Source organism: Erpetoichthys calabaricus, chromosome 17, assembly GCF_900747795.2.
Source record: "Erpetoichthys calabaricus chromosome 17, fErpCal1.3, whole genome shotgun sequence".
NCBI lineage: Eukaryota > Metazoa > Chordata > Cladistia > Polypteriformes > Polypteridae > Erpetoichthys > Erpetoichthys calabaricus.
The window spans coordinates 21,573,392-21,593,628 of NC_041410.2; the positions used below are offsets into that span (position 1 = coordinate 21,573,392).

The 20,237-nt window shown below is 35.6% G+C and overlaps 1 protein-coding gene and 1 long non-coding RNA gene across 12 annotated transcripts in view; one reads left to right on the forward strand and one right to left on the reverse strand.

The window, feature by feature from the left end:
* tjp1a (tight junction protein 1a) overlaps positions 1 to 20,237 on the reverse strand; it is a 297,836-nt gene that overhangs the window by 38,476 nt on the left and 239,123 nt on the right. For 7 of the 11 annotated variants that reach the window (XM_051920451.1, XM_051920455.1, XM_051920452.1 and 4 more), the window contains 5 exons: positions 14,151 to 14,442; positions 11,488 to 11,591; positions 8,919 to 9,087; positions 7,853 to 7,997; positions 1,302 to 1,441 (listed from right to left, as the gene is read on the reverse strand). In XM_051920451.1, the coding sequence (XP_051776411.1) occupies positions 1,302 to 1,441; positions 7,853 to 7,997; positions 8,919 to 9,087; positions 11,488 to 11,591; positions 14,151 to 14,442 (850 nt within the window). The remainder of the gene's footprint in view (positions 1 to 1,301; positions 1,442 to 7,852; positions 7,998 to 8,918; positions 9,088 to 11,487; positions 11,592 to 14,150; positions 14,443 to 20,237) is intronic. The other 4 variants (XM_051920456.1, XM_051920453.1, XM_051920457.1 and 1 more) reach the window with 1 other exon arrangement.
* LOC127526130 (uncharacterized) lies at positions 3,448 to 4,192 on the forward strand. The gene is made up of 2 exons (XR_007933749.1): positions 3,448 to 3,661; positions 4,032 to 4,192. It is a non-coding gene; the product is annotated as an uncharacterized LOC127526130 (long non-coding RNA).

Sequence of the window (20,237 nt, forward strand, 5' to 3'; positions counted from 1 at the left end):
TCAACATCTGCAATAAGATGCTGCAGATGTTCCATCAGACAGTTGTGGCGAGCGCCCTCTTCTACGGGGTGGTGTGCTGGGGAGGCAGCATTAAGACGACGGACGCCTCACGCCTGGACAAACTGGTGAGGAAGGCAGGCTCTATTGTTAGCATGGAGCTGGACAGTTTAACATCTGTGGCAGAGCGACAGGCGCTCAGCAGGCTCCTATTAATTATGGAGAATCCACTGCATCCACTAAATAGTATCATCTCCAGACAGAAGAGCAGCTTCAGCGACAGACTGCTGTCACTGTCCTGCTCCACTGACAGACTGAGGAGATCGTTCCTCCCCCAAACTATGCGACTCTTCAATTCCACCCGGGGGGGGTAAACGTTAACATTTAACATTATACAAAGTTATTGTCTGTTTTTTACCTGCATTATTATCAATCTTTAATTTAATATTGTTTATTGTATCAGTATGCTGCTGCTGGAGAATGTGAATTTCCCATTGGGATTAATAAAGTATCTATCTATCTATCTAAATCCAAGATAGTACCAATTGATTTTACTTCTGCCATATCTTACATTATACAGTATGTGTCATTTAATTCTGACACTCTATACACTGGAGCAATAAACTATAATGAAAAATAAGAATTAGAAGTAAGCTTTGCGGATTCTGCTCTGTAAAATTCTCTGTCTGTCCTTTCTACAATTCAGATATCCTTTCTGGTGCAAAAATGTACCCTAGAACTGTAATGTGTAATTTTAAATGTATTCTTGTTTGTTGTGTAAAGTGCCGTATGATGGCACTGTAACTCTATGAATCGACTTCATAAATAAAGAGATTGTTTGAAGAGTATTTGGCACTTTGTAAAGCACTGCGAGACAAACCAGGTTGTCTTAAATTTTATGAATGATGAGAGAGCAAACAGCCAGCATTTCCATTGACAGAGAAGAGTGGGGGATTTGAAGTAAATAATAATCACAATACAGCAAATGGAAAAACATACAAGTCAGGTTAACGGAGAAGTCTTAAATTGTCTAAAAAAAAAGTCTAAGTTCTTTGTTTTAAATACTGTCTGGAAAACATTATTGACCTACATTATTGTTTAACTTTGCATAACTCATTTTACTCCACATTGTGTTCTATCTTTAAAATGTGGAAAGATATTTTAAGTTAGAATGAAAAAAACAACTTTTATATGTCTGAAATCCATTTTATAGCCACAACTACTATATGGCTAAGTTGCAAGTTATGTGATTTCAAATAGTTTTCTGTAATATTTTCCTTTATAACCAAACAATCGGAACTCACCAGGAATGGGAGGGATCTGCTTTTCTGTTCTTTCTTCTACAATTTTAACAACTGGTTGCTCCACAAGTTTTGAAACTACAGGTTCTTCTGACCCCTTAACAGGAGTTGATACTGCTCCTGGTTCACGACTTGTAAGGCTGCTAGAAAATTAGATAAATGAGATTCAATACATATATGAATATAGTATATGTTTCATAAACGGAATACTCGAGTACAGTAGCTTTATTTTAGTCAAAAAGAATCAAAATAACAATAATCAAACCAAAATAACAGTGTGTCATCATCAAATTAGTTTTCAAACAAAACCAATGCTGATTAAATGATAAAACAATGAAACTAAAACATTCATGGGTAAAATGTTAGTGATTTAGATATCTGAATAAATGTAAACACTGAGCAGACTGGTAATATAAAAATTACATTATGGCCAAGAACTGAAGGACAGCAGTATTTTTGAAGCCGCTAATACAATGGGCAATGAAGCATAGATAGCCTTGTTAAAAATCAGATGAAGTCTGTTAAATCAGACATTGTTATGATGAACTGCACAACAGCACTGGCATCTTTAATCATTTGCATAACTTATGCAAGATGCAACACATCCTGTACTAAAGTCACACAAAGCACACAATGAACGTGGTAACAAAAAGCACAGAAGAAGGCCAAGACTACTGCTTATAAAACAGAAAAAATACTACTCTACAATCTATAAGCTTTTAATATTCAGTTTTGCATTTACGAAAAAGGTACAATTCTTACAAATGTGAATTTATGAATAGAGAGTAAAAAGTTTTGTGTCTGACCAACTAAAACCAAATAATTTTCATTACTCATTACAATTCCTAACACTAAGATATTTCATACGCAATACTCTTTTTATACAACACTAATATATAACATTTTGTCTTGCATGTGCAGTCACACTTCTGTAGATGATTTGTCTTATTATTGGCATGGCATGTCCCATGAAAACAGCCCTTTTGATTAGGGGGTGGGTCTCTGTCTGGAGAATATGGTTGGTATGGCATGTCTCAGAATTCATAGTTTTGTTGAGAAGATTCTGCAGCTGTTGCAATGTGAGTAGGGGCACTTACATTTTGAAGTACAGTAAAAATCATGTATTCATAATGGAAGGCTTTTGAAATTGAAATGAGGTTTTTCTGTTTAAAAAACCCCCCAAAAAAACGCTTTGTTCTGCTTGAGGAGCCAGTCTCCAAAATGTTGCATGCTTTCTTGTGTGAAATGCTCGGGTGAAGCTTCATGTTATTACTACAGAAAATCTTTTATGCATAAAAAGCACAGTGGTATTTCAATTCCACTGTGGTCAAGAATCAAAAATTACAGTCCTCACTGTATCTCGTTTCCTTTGCATTTTCGTTTCTTTTTGAAAGAATACAAAATCATAACTTAATCTAAATTATTGATGGTAGTACAGCTAAATAAAATAATAAAAAAAAACTTTCTAAAATTTGTGCATGCAGAACCATTCAGATTCTTTTTACTTATTTCTAATGTCCATCAAATTCACATGCATAGTGCTGGTACTATTATTATGTGACTGGTCGGAACACAAACATTGGATTTGCGAGAGATGTTTTAAACTCTAATTCTTCTGTATCTAACTTCATTCTAAGTTCTATAAGAAGTGTAACCACCAGCACAAGTATTTGTGATTACATAAAATTATACAAGCAACACTGACATCCTAGAAAATATCCTGAAGTGTCTATGGTTCCTGAATCAAGACCAGATGACATTTACTGCTTGAAGAGCAATATCCATGTCTGAATTAAGTTCTGTAGAATGGGCTTTAAATGACAATGTAGAAAACAAAAGGATTACCAAGGTTTTCAGCAAAATTCCAGATTTCTTCCACAATGCAGAAGGCGTAGTCAGTGCATTTGATGCTCACTTTCTTCCCCCAAGACATTCAGAGATTAATATCACACCTTTGATGAATCAAATTAGTTCAAAGGGCAGAGTCACTTTGTTATCTGCCATGAGTTGATCCAAAATATCAAATTAAATATGCAAAAAATGTACTGTTGATGACAGCATTTCAGCATTTTTTTCTGTTGTTTTCTGAAAATCTCTTCTACCATTTGAAGATCATAAGGTGTGATCAGAATTCAGTTGAATTCAACATGTGTCTTAAGTAGCAGAAACTCATTTTCTCCAAACTGCATTTAGCTAACTTTCATTTGATCCATGACCTTTTCTCCAGCACTCTCTCGGCCATTTTTATTACCTGCTCCAAAAGCTTGATTGCTCAAACCCCAATGAATTACTTTCTCCTGTGTATACTGAAATAAGCACAATTTTTTCCCCAAAATGCAGGAATCCTCATTTAACACATTCAGGTTACACACACCTGGGCGGCACGGTGGTGTAGTGGTAGCACTGCTGCCTCGCAGTTAGGAGACCTGGGTTCGCTTCCCGGGTCCTCCCTGCGTGGAGTTTGCATGTTCTCCCCGTGTCTGCGTGGGTTTCCTCCGGGCGCTCTGGTTTCCTCCACAGTCCAAAGACATGCAGGTTAGGTGGATTGGCGATTCTAAATTGGCCCTAGTGTGTGCTTGATGTGTGGGTGTGTTTGTGTGTATCCTGCAGTGGGTTGGCACCCTGCCCGGGATTGGTTCCTGCCTTGTGCCCTGCATTGGGTAGGATTGGCTCCAGCAGACCCCCCGTGACCCTGTGTTCGGTTTCAGCGGGTTGGAAAATGGATAGATGGAGGTTGCACACATCTGTCAATAACTGAACTCCAGAACATTTAACTGCTTTCAACGTTTTTAACAGCACACCATTTGGGCCAACTGCTTTACCCATCTCCCTCTTTTTTCTTTGTATCTCCCCAAAGAAGCACACTCACAGGTTAAGAACTTGTGCTGTATTATCACTATGGTTTTCTATATAAAAAATATCTACTACACCTGCAATGAGAATACCTTGTAATGAAAATACCTTCAAAATGTAAAATATGCAATGCCAAGACATCAGTAATGCATTTGTATTTACAGTTGTGGCCAAACGTTTTGAGAATGACACAAATATTAATTTTCACAAAGTTTGCTGCCTCAGTTTTTATGATGGTAATTTGCATATACTCCAGAACATTATGAAGAGTGATCAGATATATTGCAATTAATTGCAAAGTCCAACTTTGCCATGAAAATGAACCTAATCCCAAAAAATTTCAGCAAGGAAACATGTGCAGTCATCATTGCTTCGCACAAAAAGGGCTTCACAGGCAAGGATATTGTTGATAGTAAGATTGCACCTAAATCAACCATTTATTGAATCATCAAGGACTTCAAGGAGAGAGGCTCAATTGTTGTGAAGAAGGTTTCACAGCTCCCAGAAAAGACCAGCAACCACCAGGATCGTCTCCTAAAGCTGATTCAGCTGAGGGATCAGGGCACCACCAGTGCAGAGCTTGCTCAGGAATGGCAGCAAGCAGGTGTAAATGCATTTGCATGCACAGTGAGGCTAAGACTTTTGGAGGATGGCCTGATGTCAAGAAGAGCAGCAAAGAAGCCACTTCTCTCCAAGAAAAACATCAGGGACTGACTTATATTCTGTAAAAGATACAGGCATTGGACTGCTGAGGACTGGGGTAAAGTCATTTTTGCTGATGAATCTCCTTTCCAATTGTTTGGGGCATCCAGAAAAAAGATTGTCTGGAGAAGAAAAGGTGAGTGCTACTACCATCAGTCCTGTCCCATGCCAACAGTAAAGCATCTTGAGACCATTCATGTGTGGGGATGCTTCTCAGCCAAGGGACTGGGCTCATGAATAAAGCCATGAATAAAGAATGGTACCAAAACATCCTCCAAGAGCAACTTCTCCCAACTATCCGAGAACAGTCTGGTGATGAACAATGCCTTTTCCAGCATGATGGAGCACCGTGTCATTAGACAAAAGTGATAATTAAGTGCCTCAGGGAAGAAAACATCGAAATTTTGGGTCCCCGGTCAGGAAACTCCCCAGAACTTAATCCAATTGAGAACTTGTGGTCAATCCTCAAGAGGCGGGTGGACAAACAAAAACCCACAGATTCTGACAAACTCCAAGCATCGATTATGGAAGAATGGGCTGCCATCAGTCAGGATTTGGCCCAGAAGTTGATTGACAGCAAACCAGGACGAATTGCAGAGGTCTTGGAAAAGAAGGGCCGACACTGCAAATATTGACTCGTTGCATAAACTTAATGTAATTGTCAATATAAGCCTTTGAAACTTATGAAATGCTTGTAATTATACTTCAGTATAGCATATAAACATCTGACAAAAAGATCTAAAAAGCAGCAAACTTTATGAAAACAAATACTTGTGTCATTCTCAAAACTTATGGCCATGTCTGTACACTTTAAAGATCAATTTATGATTTCAAGCAGAGCTGGTACAAAACAAAAGAGAAATAAAAACTATAACTATGACTCTACATGTGAATTCCAACTCCCCATTTTAGCATGTTATCATTATTTATGTATTGGTATTTTTTTTGTCCTAGCAGTTGCTAGTAATCAATAATAACCTCAATAAGGGTATTTTGTCAGTATCCAAGAAAATGATAATACAGTTTCCTAACCGCCTGAAGTTAGCACAGCTATCTGCAATAAACTTGGGGAAACGCCTAAGCCAACTAACAAAGGCAGGAAATAAACCAGAAAATTTCAAAAGCAGATTTTCTCAGAAGTGAATACTTCAGACCCCAAAAATGTACACATGAAAGGAAATTATATTTTAAATTAAATTTTGAAAATACTGTAATACAGGAGTTTAAAGGTACAATAACAATGGAACATGGAGAATATTTTTGGCAAGTCTTAAGGTAAACATCCAAAATTAAAAAAAAAAAAAAAAAATTAAAACACAGTGTCTAACTGAATCTAGCATAAACTATAACACAAATATACATGTACTATACAGTAGAAGGACAACTGCTAAACTTTCTTTTCACAAAACTGAGAACAGTACATATAAATACTTCTCTTTTTGGATCAGAAGCAACACTATTGTCTAAATTAGGATACAAGTTTGGCTGTCGTGCTCTTCAGTGTAACCGCACGCTACCAAAGTAATTAAAGAGGACAAGTTCTTGTCTTCATTTAATATATTAAGTCATCCACTAAACTAATTAAGATGCATGGAAAAAGTCCACTTATGTTAGCAATGGCTTCAACAAAAACTTCATACATGACTTCTTCATTAAAGCTGACATATTTTAAATATAAAATGCAAAAAAAAAAAAAAAAAAAAAAAAAACACACACAACTGAATTAAACAATGAAACTGTAAAATATATATGGCAGCCTTCCTCTTAGCATTCTGAAGATTACCCACTGTTGGACCTGTCACTTCAATCTCAAAAGCCCTGCCCTTGCATTCAGAGCATACTTATACTGTAATTTCTTTGAAGACTACACTCTTAAAATTAAAAATAGACAAAGATTTTAAAACAGACTTGAATGTTAGTCAAATGGCTCTTAAACAAAGGTATAAAAGAAAAAAAAATCATATTTGCAATAATGTAACTTCTATTTGTCTGTGGGTAATTTAGAGGTGGGGCTTGGAGTATAGGAATGAAAAAAAACATGATGGCACACAACTAACTAACTAAATACATAGCACTACAATCCATTAATACATTTCAGCCTATGAACTTTTACCTAACTGATCAATTACACTAATCATGTGCTATTAAAAAAGTGATTTTCCCAACAGATTGAACAGTTTAAATAACCATCAATGCAATCACATCTGTAGCCTTCTAAACACACATAGACACTACTTACTGTATTTTCCAACTGAAGAATTGGAAAGAGAAAGAAAACAAAAAAAATCTTACAGTTATCCCAAAAAATAATTGCTTTCAAATCCATGTGTCTTTATCATGTGGGTTTTTGATCTGTAGTGCATTTTGTAGTATTTTAGCTTTATTTTTCAGTGTAGACAAGGACAAAATGAAAAGCAACAGCAAAGCAAAAGAGAATTTTAGTACTGAATATGAGGTTGGTTGGTGAAGTGAACAAATGAGCTTACCTTTACTTTTTTTTTTTTTAAAAGGATTTTCATAAACTCTTTTACCCATTTACAAAAAATTACCTTTTGGCATAAAATTACTGTTCAATAATAATAGCTTAAATCTAAATCCAATTTACTTGTCTAATGTGCCTAGAATATAACAGAAGGTAGATGGCCGACTATTATTCATTCACTATATTGTCTGTTTTAAAGACTATTAGTACCAAATATGCATATTTTTTTCTTGCCTAAATGAGCACTAAGTTAATCTGGAAGTATATATCCTTTTCCTGTAATGTGTAATGTAAATTATATAATCACATGCTATAAAACGCTAATCTTGCTTTTAATATTAAGGTAATTACTCTTGATATGAAAAACTAGTAACCAGCCCAAAGTAGGTAAAGCAATCAAGGTATACCAGGTTGGGGATGTCATGATTTATATATATATATAAAAAAAAAAGGTCATATTGTGTGCGTGAAGAAGAGCACGGCTAAGCAGACACTATGTAGATATGTAGGTGCTTACCTGCCATTGCTGACTTGCTGTGGAGAATGTCTGGTATGATCTGAAGGCTCTGACCTCCTGTCAGGAGATCGGGAGCGACTTCGGCGGGGTCTGTCATGAGATCGGTTGGAATGGTCTGATGCCAGTGAATGAATTTCTGAAATGTCTGTTAAAATAAAAATGGTGTTTAATATGGCACTAATGCAACTGTGAAATGGGTGGACTGCCAATAAACAATACATTACATAAAATGCTAATAAATAAGACACAAAGCAAACTAATAGGCATGTTAGCACTGTGTTGGATCTGAATCAAATGCTATTGCACTAAATGCTACCTAATCAGGTAACTGTGTTATGATTTGCTCCAATTCTTTTAAATAAAAACTACTGCAACTATTATTGCAGTTCTGTGTCCTTTAGTTAATACCTCAGCAGTTGGTCAAAAAAGAAACGTCAAACCCTTCTTCCTGACCTCATTACTGGCTAGAATATGAGACTGCACATTAACAGAAAAAGTCATGATGATATCTGGCCTTCTGATAGTAGATGTGAATGATTGAATGACATGAGGTTTACATGGCAAAACTAGCACTCCTTCCATATTTTTCTGATCTGGATTTGTACACTCTTACAATTTTATATTATAACATCATTCGGATTAAAGGCTGCAGGTAGCATTAGATTCAGATTCAATTTTTTTTTTTTTTTTTTTTTTTTAAACAAAAAAAAAAAAAAAAAATCCTACTCTTGACTGGAGAAGCTTGATATAAATGAAAATGCTGGAGCATAAACATTTAAAATGATCCTCAAACATAAATTATGCACACAACAGCGCAAAAGCCACCGAACATAAAACAAATTCAACAAAGTAAAATGAAATCATTATTAATAATAGACGGTTTACTTCACATATAAAATTATTTTAAGTTACTGAATCTATTCAAAGTATTGTTGGAAATATTTTAAGTAGAAAAGAACAACAGAACATTAAAAGGACAGGAATACAGGAATAAAAAGGACAGCTAACTTCCATTTCAGTAAACCCACTTTCTGTCTAAATTTTGAATTACACATTCTGTACTTACCATCTCTGTCTGAAGCATTTGCAGAAGGAATGCTGTCGTCAAGATCAGGTATATTGAGAAGTGTTGCACGTTCATCTCTCTGAACTACCATTTTAAGCTTACCCTTTGACCGTTCTATTAGTTTCTTAGCATCCGTTAAGGAAAGATTTTCAGTCACAGTGCCATTTATCTATAAGAAGGAACAGATTCTTCCTTTGAAAATTTGCCATGCAAAAATGACTGATGTAGTGTATGCTCAACCGATTCATTTTTTTTGTTTTACAAGAACTTTCTAAAAACTGTCAAAAGCTAAACTTGATTTAAACTCTACTGTAAGCGTTTTACAAGGCAAGACAGTAAAAATAAACCTCTCAATTTAACAAACCTAAAATATATCCACGAGAAAAAGCAGATTATGATTACACATAGGAAAAATTTAATTCCTAAGCAGAGTTGTGGGGCTTGTCTCTGTAACTAGACGAAGAGTTCACTAAACCTGGAGGACCTCCGAGAAGGTGCAAAGCAGATTTGGATTAAAAAGTGGGATGTTCAGTGAGAGGGGGCTTGGCCAAGCTTAGAAATTCTAAAAAAAAAAATTAACAGGAGCTGTTGAAGCTATGCCTTATTTTTTGATTTTAGTATTTTGTAAATATTTTTTCTAGTCCTTAAAAATAAGATGCCTAATCAAATGCTTCACTGTGAAAAATACATTATACTTCAGTAAGCATTGCTTCTCTTCCAATAAACAATTATTTTGTCATATACACTACTGTGCAAAAGTTTTAGGCAGGTGTGAAAAAATGCTGTAAACAAAGAATGCTTTCAAAAATGGAAGTGTTAATCATTTATTTTCATCAATCAGCAAAATGCAGTGAATGAACAAAGGAGAAATCTAAATCAAATCAATATTTGGTGTGACCACCCTTTGCCTTCAAAACAGCATCAATTCTTCTAGGTACACTTGCACACAGTTTTTGAAGGAACTCGGCTGGTAGGTTGTTCCAAACATCTTGGAGAACTAACCACAGATCTTCTGTGGATGTAGGCTTCCTCACATCCTTCTGTCTCTTCATGTAATCCCAGACACCCTCGATGATGTTGAGATCAGGGCTCTGTGGGGGCCATACCATCACTTCCAGGACTTCTTGTTCTTCTTTACGCTGAAGATAGTTCTTAATGACTTTGGCTGTATGTTTGGGGTCGTTGTCCTGCTGCAGAATAAATTTAGGGCCAATCATACGCCTCCCTGATGGTATTGCATGATGGATAAGTATCTGCCTATATTTCTCAGCACTGAGAACACCATTAATCCTGACCAAATCTCCAACTCCATTTGCAGAAATGCAGCCCCAAACATTCAAGGAATGGAGTTCCACCATACTTCACTGTTGCCTGCAGACACTCTTTATTGTACCGCTCTCCAGCCCTTCAACGAACAAACTGCCTTCTGCTACAGCCAAATATTTCAAATTTTGACTCATTAGTCCAGAGCACCTGCTGCCATTTTTCTGCACCCCAGTTCCTATGTTTTCAAGCATACTTGAGTTGCTTGGCCTTGTTTCCACGTCGGAGGTGTGGCTTTTTGACTGCAACTCTTCCATGAAGACCACTTCTGGTCAGACTTCTCCGGACAGTAGATGGGTGTACCTGGGTCCCACTGGTTTCTGCCAGTTCTGAGCTGACGGCACTGCTGGACATCTTCCGATTTCAAAGGGTAATAAGCTTGATGTGTCTTTCATCTGCTGCACTAAGTTTCCTTGGCCGACCACTGCATCTATGATCCTCAACGTTGCCCGTTTCTTTGTGCTTCTTCAAAAGAGCTTGAACAGCACATCTTGAAACCCCAGTCTGCTTTGAAATCTTTGTCTGGGAGAGACCTTGCTGATGCAGTAGAACTACCTTGTGTCTTGTTGCTGTGCTCAATCTTGCCATGACATGAAACTGTCTTCCACAACCTCACCTTGGTAGCAGAGTTTGGTTGTTCCTCACCCAGTTTTAAGCCTCCTACACAGCTGTTTCTGTTTCAGTTAATTACTGTGTTTCAACCTACGTGTGACATTGATGATCATTAGCACCTGTTTGGTATAACTGGTTGATCATACACCTGACTAGAATCCTACAAAATCCCTGACTTTGTGCAAGTGTACCTATAAGAATTGATGCTGGTTTGAAGGCAAAAGGTAGTAACACCAAATATTGATTTGATTTAGATTTTTCTTTTGTTCGCTCACTTTGCATTTTGTAAATTGATAACAATAAACAATCATTATTTATATTTCTGAAAGCATTCTTTGTTTACAGCATTTTTTCACACCTGCCTAAAACGTTTGCACAGTACTGTATATGCAAGAGCACACACATTAAAACTTTAAACAAACTTGACCAAATTTGCCAAAGCTGAAAAAACAAACATGTACAGGTTTTCTGAAACTCACATTCAGGAAAAAAAAATAAAATGAATTTTCACAAGACTAACATTTGGCTTTGAAAAGCATCATTTAGGGGGATAACACAAAGAAACTCTTAAAATAATACTCTTTCAAAATATATTTCTCTGAGGTTCTTATCTTCATATTAGACATTTACTTACTTTCAGTACCACATCTCCTTCCTGGATATTGCCATCTCTTGCTGCAAGACTCTCTGGAGATATGTCCTTCACAAAAATATGACTTGCTAACCGCAGCCCATACTCTGAGAAATCAAAACATGGCTTCATTTACCATTATACACTGCAATGTATCTTTTACTTTTCTACACTTTGCATCATCTATCACAGCACTTTATAACAAAGGAAACTTATGTTACATGAGAGTATGTGGTAGTTTACCTTTGTGGTTTGTTTATGTAAAGCAAAGGTAGCAGACTATCCCATTTAAAATGTGCTTGCTTAAAATACTCCAATCTAAGCTCTTATGATAACTGCAACGCTACACCCTCAGCTGAGTGGTTCTCAAACTTAACTCTGAATGATTCCACTGCTGCTAGTTTTGTTTCCTCCTGTTTTTCTGCATCATTGGTTATCCGAAAATAAAATTTATTATGTTGTGTTTCACATTATTTATATCAATTTTATAAGTGCAATTACTATATTTTGTTTATATAATAAAGAGCTGAAACTAAACTGTTTTTGCAGTGTATCCAAAGCCATTTAAAGTTGCCGGTACAAATTTTGGTGTTAATAAGTTGAACCTTTGGCTTTGAATGTCATATGTAATTGTCATAGTTAATCAATGGAAGGAGATGATGTCTTGGAAATCTACGTGCTTGGCTTTAAATTCTTATTTGTGCACTTTTTTGCTGAATTTTTGTTCAGTCCCTGATATCTTCAGGGTATAATATTAGACTGATTTGTGAGACATTAGTGAATGTGCCCAAATAGAATGGTGTCCTCTCCATGGTTGGTTACTTCCTTAAACCCTTTCTGCTGAGACAGCTTTCTGCAACATTATGATGAAGGTTTAGGTTTGGAAGCTGACCAAATAATAAAATATTTTTCCTAAATTTCAGATCCATAAAAATAAAGCAGAAAACATACTCGAGGCCGAAAAGCGTCTTCAGCTTTGCTTAATAAAAAACACAGATGCTCAAATATGTTATACGGTAATAAAAGTGACTCAAACATGCAACGGAATGGCATGACTTAGCTACCTTTCAGGAATATTTCTTAGGATACTGTAACTGTAATAGTGGCTAAACCAGCTACCTGTCATCTTTTTATTTCACTGTTTTGCTTTCAAAATGACCTAGACAGCAGTTAGGAGGCAGGTAACCTCCAACAGCTGAGAGTTATAAATATAATCACGGCATAACGTTTCCCCAGAAACTTGGGCGATTGCTTGAATTCATACTTAGTAGCACTTCAGGGAAATAAAGCCTATGGCATGTTGTTCCAAAAAGTCAACCTCATGTTTATCAGCAGTTAATATGAATTAACATAATTCTCAAAATTTAAAGAGAATTTACTCAGAAGCATCAATGGATTAAATTCTATTGCTGTGATGATCATGAGAAAAATACGGGTTATGGGATCAATGTAGTAAAGAATTAAACAAATAGATTTTGCAAATGCAAAAAAGTACAGTCCATTTCACCATAGCCTAACATTTATATTGGATGTGAAAGGACAAAAAAAAACTGCAAAACACTATTTTGTCTTGTTTTTTGTAATTTATTTTATAGAAACAGCATTCTACATGATGAAAAGTGCTTCTTTCATTAATTAGCAAAGCTGTGTATTTTATCATTATGTGTTTTTATTTCTATGAAACATTTATAAAAGCCGGCAACATTCATTAAGTATTTCTTTCCTCCAGTTCCTATTATTGCCAGCTGCCTAGATGTTGCCTTTAAATTTTCAAAACTCACTGTTCCATTTACCATCATATATTTCCTAAAAGCTTGAAACCAAAGATTCCTAAAAACACTGTACTGCACTAGACATGCATTAAATTATGAATGGGTCATATTTTTTTTGAATTGGTCAAAAGAGTAACATCTAACACATCATCATTTTCTGTAGTAAGTGCTTAGGTTTTCTTGTTTTTGGATGAAATGATTTACTCTAATTTTGTTAGGGTGAGCTTTTCAAAGTCTTGTTCCTTTGAGTTAGGAGTTTAAAACTAGCTGGCAATGTGCAACTGCTTTCCTTGTGTAATAATAACAATCAACTTCACCAAAGCAGAACTGAATATTTATATAGCATAAATAAATAAATAAATAAATAAACCTTCCTTTGCCACTGTGGAGCAAGCCACAGAATACAGACTAGTGAGGTCTGTGTGGCAGACTAATACTTTTGAGGGCTGAAACAATATAACACAGAATAGATGGCTAAGCAGAAAGCAGGAAAACCTCACTGGCTGCTGACAAACTGAACCTGTAGAATAGTTTGCTCTCATACAGGGCAATGCAAAAATCCAGACAGTGAAAACACAAGTCAGAATTAACTTTTGTTTACTGCCAGATAGTATACCTTATACTAAACTAAAAAAATATTAAGTAATTAATGCATGCGGTTAAAAATGATTAGTTTACTGCCAATGTGCTTAAAAAATAAAAATAAAAATATTTAAAAAAAAAAAGATTATTTTATTAATTAGACTAACACTGCGGAAACAACTTGAACAGGGAGTCCAAAATGAAAATGGCAGCTATAGTAGCAACGCTGAAGAGTGTACTTGAGCTATAAAAGTGTGATGCCTTGTAATACTCATCAGTTTCCATTAATCAGCTAAGTACTGAGGGAGATACCTTCATTTTTTCTTGACTTCACCAGAGTCACTTTAGCAGGTCTGGTTGGTAAATTGGATGCTACTGATCGCCGGTCTGATCGTGGTGACAGACTTCGTTCTCGGCTGGCACTGCGGTCTCTTCTTGCAGTGCTCCGCTCACTCCTCCGTCCCCCACTATAAGCGCTAGGACCACTTCTGCCACTTGTCTCATCATAGGCATCTTCCTCATAGCTGTCATCTTCTTGCTCAGAGACTGTTTCACGTTCTGGTCTTGCTACTGGAATTTGCACCTTCCTTTTTCTCCTGATTGTCTATAAGGAAAAAAAAAAATAATTTAGCGTCTTTTGTCCAGTAAATTTAGTTCAGTTGCTGGATTTCAGTGATCCAGGATTCATGAATCATTGTGGATATAAAGGGATCATTATGCAGATAGAAACCTTCAAATTCTTGTTAATACTGTACAAGAAATACTTAAACACCTGGATAACAAATACTGTTCTAAAGTATGAATTCTTAACCTTTTTAAATATTACATATTCTAAAAGCAACTTAGACGTGATGGGCTCTACAGTATTTCCACAATTTTTTGGCAGTGTGTTGCTGATGTTTAGGTTTGTTTTTAGACTTCACACTGATCCGGCTCACTAATGGTTGAGAAGCATAACAATAATCAGGTGAAGACAGAAGGAAATTAAGGACAGTGCCAAATAAAATGTTGTGTTCTAATTAAGTACGACAAGCAACAAGACAAAATTATACTACAATTTTTTTTCCATAATGTTCACACTTTTAAGTTAGACAACAGGACATACTGTGGCTTCTACATTTAGCTGAATCAAGTGCAGTTGGATCGAGAATGACTCCTAAAGCTTCTAAGGTGCTGCAGAGAATGAGGAAAATCTATTATGATCTGGAACAATACTGTTGAAATGTATATTTATATATTCTACCTGTATTTAATGTTCATTACAGCACTTTAAGCTTTGTTTAATGAGTATCCCACAAAAAATGTTTAATAATCCCATGAGCAGCACAGTGGTTCACAGGTTAGTGCAGTATTATCTTTTTGAATCAAAAGGACTTCACTATCGTTTTTGGCTTTTATTTTCAACCTTCTATGTTTAATATCACTTTACAAAAATACACATGTTCATATCTATGAATTTGACAAACATTCCCTAACCCAATCATAAAGTAAAGAAATGATGATATCTGCTTAAAATGTCAGAGAGCCCTTGTTTGTCAAATCTTACTACTCTAACTATATTTGGAAATATTCTAAATTATAAGCACTAACACAGAGAGAACATTAGTAACAGTACTGTTTCTTAGTTGTATATACAAGTGAAACGTCCTAAAATTTACAATATTTTCTTAGATTTCTGAAGTTAGAATGCATCATCCTATTGATCGTTTTTATGAATACAAAAGGCTACTGTGTAACCTTTTACACAGCATTATGTGAGGATGGGATATCCGCATTAACACAGCAAAAATGCTACACTACATGAATTCCAGAAAACCAAGTCTTTTCCTGGTGAACAAAGGCGTTGCATTTATTTTCATAGATAGATAACATTTCTTTCGCCACTGCATATCCAACAGAGGAATTTGTAAACTAAGGAAAACAGAAAGCCTGGAAAATAAATTCTGAAAAGTATTTTAACAAATCACTGCTACTAGTAATGCATGTTTTCGCTTTTTATATTTTATAGGCATCTATTTTTATTCCATGTCACTGTCCACAATTGAAAACCTTCTTAATAATAATAATTAATTACATTTAAAAAATCATGTAGTATCTGTACTGCTGATTGATTTTATGCATGTCAAAGGTAGAAACTAATAACAAAATGCAATGTCTGTATATCTGTCATTGTCCTAAATAATCTCTTAATTTTTAATTTTCTCATTCATTTAGGATTGCCAAAATTTGCCAGTTAAAACCTTTCTTTAGGCCTACAAAGCATCTGGTATAAATGCAACACAAGTGTTTACCATTTCTCTGTAATACTCTTAAAACCCACTGGGGGTCAATACTCATGCTGTGCTTCACAAAGTGTTAATAAAGACTGACCAGGCATATGTCACAAATTCAGAAAATGAATCAGGAAAAGAGACAGTGAACAATGAGAAAAGCATCAGTTTCAAGAAAAATGGCGTATTTGATTTTTATGATAAAAAAAGATGGGGCATTTTGAGAGCCCATTTACACAAAACATGCTCATAGTATTTCAAGAGTTATGAGGCGAGGCATAAAAAACCAGACTGTGCAGTACTGATATATTTTAAACAAGCTTCTGCAAAGACCCAAATCCAATCCTGTCGGCTTGGCAAAAATTATGCCCTATTAACTTGTGTTTCAAGACTGCCACAGGACCCTACCTGCTTCTAAGGGTGAACTAAGTACTACGCAAATAAATAAAGCTTTTGGCAGAGATCATGTGACATGCTTTAACATCCTTACAAAAATCCACTCATTCTTGGTTGTTTGATTTTCAGCTTCCTGTCACTTTTATGTTTGCAGTGAATGTCAGCATTGTCTGTGCTTTGACAAACATTTGCGATTGAATCCTTTTTCTTATGGCTACTGGATGCTAAATCTTCTTAACATGTGACACATATTAACAAATAGCACATCGTTTTCTTTCTCATTAACGACAATGCAAAACAGCTTATATCAGATTACCATTTAATAATTTTACTGAATTAAAATTCTCAGTTTTTAAATATTTTCAGCATTGACACCAGGATTTTTAACAGCTTCTGCCAATAACCAGTTTCCAATTCAATTGGGTTTGAGCTTTTGCATTGACAAAGGAATGTTTAACTGTATGCGTCTTCAGTGACTGCTGTGGTAGTACAAATTGCTTAAAACAGCAAGGTATTACTTAAAAATAATTCATACTTAGTCATTTTTTTTTTTAATTTGTATTAATGTTGATTAAAATCAAATAAAAATCCATATAATCAAATAACACTTAACAAAACCAATATTCAATCCCCACCCAAAAGAAAGAGAGGAGAACCAGCCAACAAAGCAAATCTTTGAAGCAGCAAGAAAGGAACAGTATCCTTTTCCCTGCTATAGAAGCTTATTCTAAAATGTTATTGCATAGATCCTTTCATATTTTAAAAAAGTTTTGAACAGATCCTCTGAGTGAGAATTAGATTTTTTCCAATTTCAGATAGGACAGGACATAAGTTACCCACTGACTTAAAGGTGGTAGGTTGGGATTCTTCAATTTGAGCAAGGTAAGTCTATGTGCTAGTAGTAAGGTAAAGACAATTACGATTTGTTTGTTCTTCTCCACTTTAAGCCCATCTGGGAGTACACTGAACACAGCTGTTACTGGGTTAGGAGTGACTTTGACACCAAGGCTATCTGACAGGTATTCAAAGATATTTGTCCAAAATGATGTTAATTTAGTGCATGCTCAAAACATGCAGCCTAGTGAGGTTGGAGCTCGACTGCAACGCTCACGGGTTGAATCTTGCCCTGGAAACATTTTGGACAGTTTAAATTCAGATAAATGCGTTTGATAGAAAAATTTATGTTGAATAATTGAGTGTTTTGTGCATATGGAATTATAGTGTATTCTGTGCATGGCTGCCTCCAACTCCTTTTCTGAAATGTTAAGTGAAAGATCCCTTCATACCTATTTATTCAGCAACTGGAAAAATGCTTAAAAGACACTTAGTAGTCACACATCTTGCTCTTGTTCTACCCACTCTCATCTGCAGCAGGAAAAATATGATTTACTAAGCATTAAACATGGTCCCAAAGAACTACCAACTACACTACATTCAGGTCTCTATACCACATAACTTATTTAAGTTTCAGATACAGTGTTTCAGAAAAATTTCAGTCCTCTTCACTTTTTAACATTTTATGTTGCAGAACCATCCTAAAATTGTTTAAATTAATTTTTTCCTTCATCAAACCCCACTTAACACCCCAGAATGACAAAGTGAAAACACGATTTTAGGAATATTTTTCAAAATTTTAATAATACAAAACTGAACGCTCTCTATGATGCAAGTACTCCGATCCTTTGCTATGACATTTGAAATCTGGCTCAGGTCCATCTCATTCTATTGATTATCATGGAGATGTTTCTCCTCCATGTTTAGAGTCTACCTGAGTGAATTTAATTAATTGCACATGATTAAGAAAGTCACACACCTGTTTAAGAACAGGTTCCAGATGGCAATGTACACTCACCAGCCACTTTATTAGGAACTCATTTGCTATGTCCGGGTAGGACCCCCTTTTGCCTTCCAGAACTGCCATAATTTTTTGTGGCATAGATTCAACAAGGTGCTGGAAACATCACTCAGTAATTTCGGTCCATACTAACATGGTAGCATCACAAAGTTGCTACAGATTTGTTAGCTGCACATCCATGATGTGAATCTCCTATTCCACCACATCCCAAAGGTACTTTATTAGATTGAGATCTGGTGACTGTGGAGGCCATTTAAGTACAGTGAACTCATCGTCATGTTCAAGAAACCAATTTGGGATGATTGGAGCTTTGTGACATGCCATGAGGAGTTGAGGGTGGAAATGAGCTGTACGCATCAAAAAAAGTGCTATTATGATAAATGTAGTCTCTCTTTGCTTGGTGGAAAGACAGACTTGTTGACTTGATGTCTTGGACTCTGACTGGTCAGACTTTGATTTTGGTGTAAATGATCTGGAGATCGAGATCAGAAATACAAGTGAGGTACTAGCATCAGTTGATCAGTCCCCAGCTGATCATGATACTGAACATCAGCGTGTAGCTGATGCAACAACAGCAATAATCACTTGAGATGACTTCCACCTACAATGACAAGACGTGCAAACCAGATTGCGTCACACTGCGACCTGTGCCTTCGCTGCTGCCCATATGTTGCTGTCCCCGGGCAACTGCAACTGTTGTAGTCAGAAACAGCTAACACACAGCAAGAGTGGCCACAGAACAAGCAACAGACATTTTATGTCAATTTATGTGAGAAACCATTGTGTGCGCGATGCTTGCTCCAAGTCCTGCCAGAGACAGCTAACATGTGGCTACAGCGCACTGCACGCAGCAAAGAACATTTTATGTTAGTTTATGTGAGAAACTATTGCTTTGTGTGCCTTTCAGAAAACAGAGTTTTTTGGAAAAATATTCAGCCCTGGGGGAAAAGAAAATTAGGCATAAAAGATAAAATAATTTATTATAATTTATATATAGAAAAAAACCACTAAGATAATCAAAAAAAGGCACGTTCTTCCGCTGCACATCTCAACACATGGAACACGCTGCTGCCGGTTTGCTTATTCAGGAAATGAGATTCGGTTTGGAAACCGGTGTGTTTTTTGTTCAGAAAATATGTTCAGGAAGTGATTTTTTACAAGATGAGAGTTGTTCGACAATTGAGGTTACACTGTATTTATTAATTATTCTTATGTAATTTTAATTTGCTTTAAACCATTTATTTGATATCTTGTAAAGCACTTTGAGCTACAGATTTTGTATGAAAATGTGCTATAGAAATAAAAGTTGCTGTAATTTATGTAAACATTTAGTAATATTGACCAATAATTATTATGCTTAAATATATTACCGTATTTTTTACTTTACAAAAATCCATACTTTAATTCAAGCGTGCATCTTGCAATCTATGTTTTTTATATTGAAGAAGATATGTTGTATGTTTACTTAACACACACAAATTAACAAAAATATTTTACAGATATAACATTTAAACAAGTTGGTTAAATGAAAAAAACCGAGAAGGCAAAAATCTCTTTAAAAAATGAACTCCACCTTGTATTTCAAAGATTAAAAAAAAAGAAACCAGAAAGAGTACAACATTCAGAAAATGTCAGCATTAGAGGAAGGAACTGAGATTTAAGAGATCAAAGCAGGACTTAATCAGCTAGACAATTTGCCGGATTATATTTTAATAACTTTGAGATGAAACTACATGAAAAACATGCAATATAATCAGAAACAATATTGTATATTTTTGTAGAAAACTACTTTTATGTTTTACATGCCGCTGTTTTTTTTTCATTATTGTGATCTTTGTTTCAACGGTTTCATTACTTCCAAGGGACTATGCATTGCAT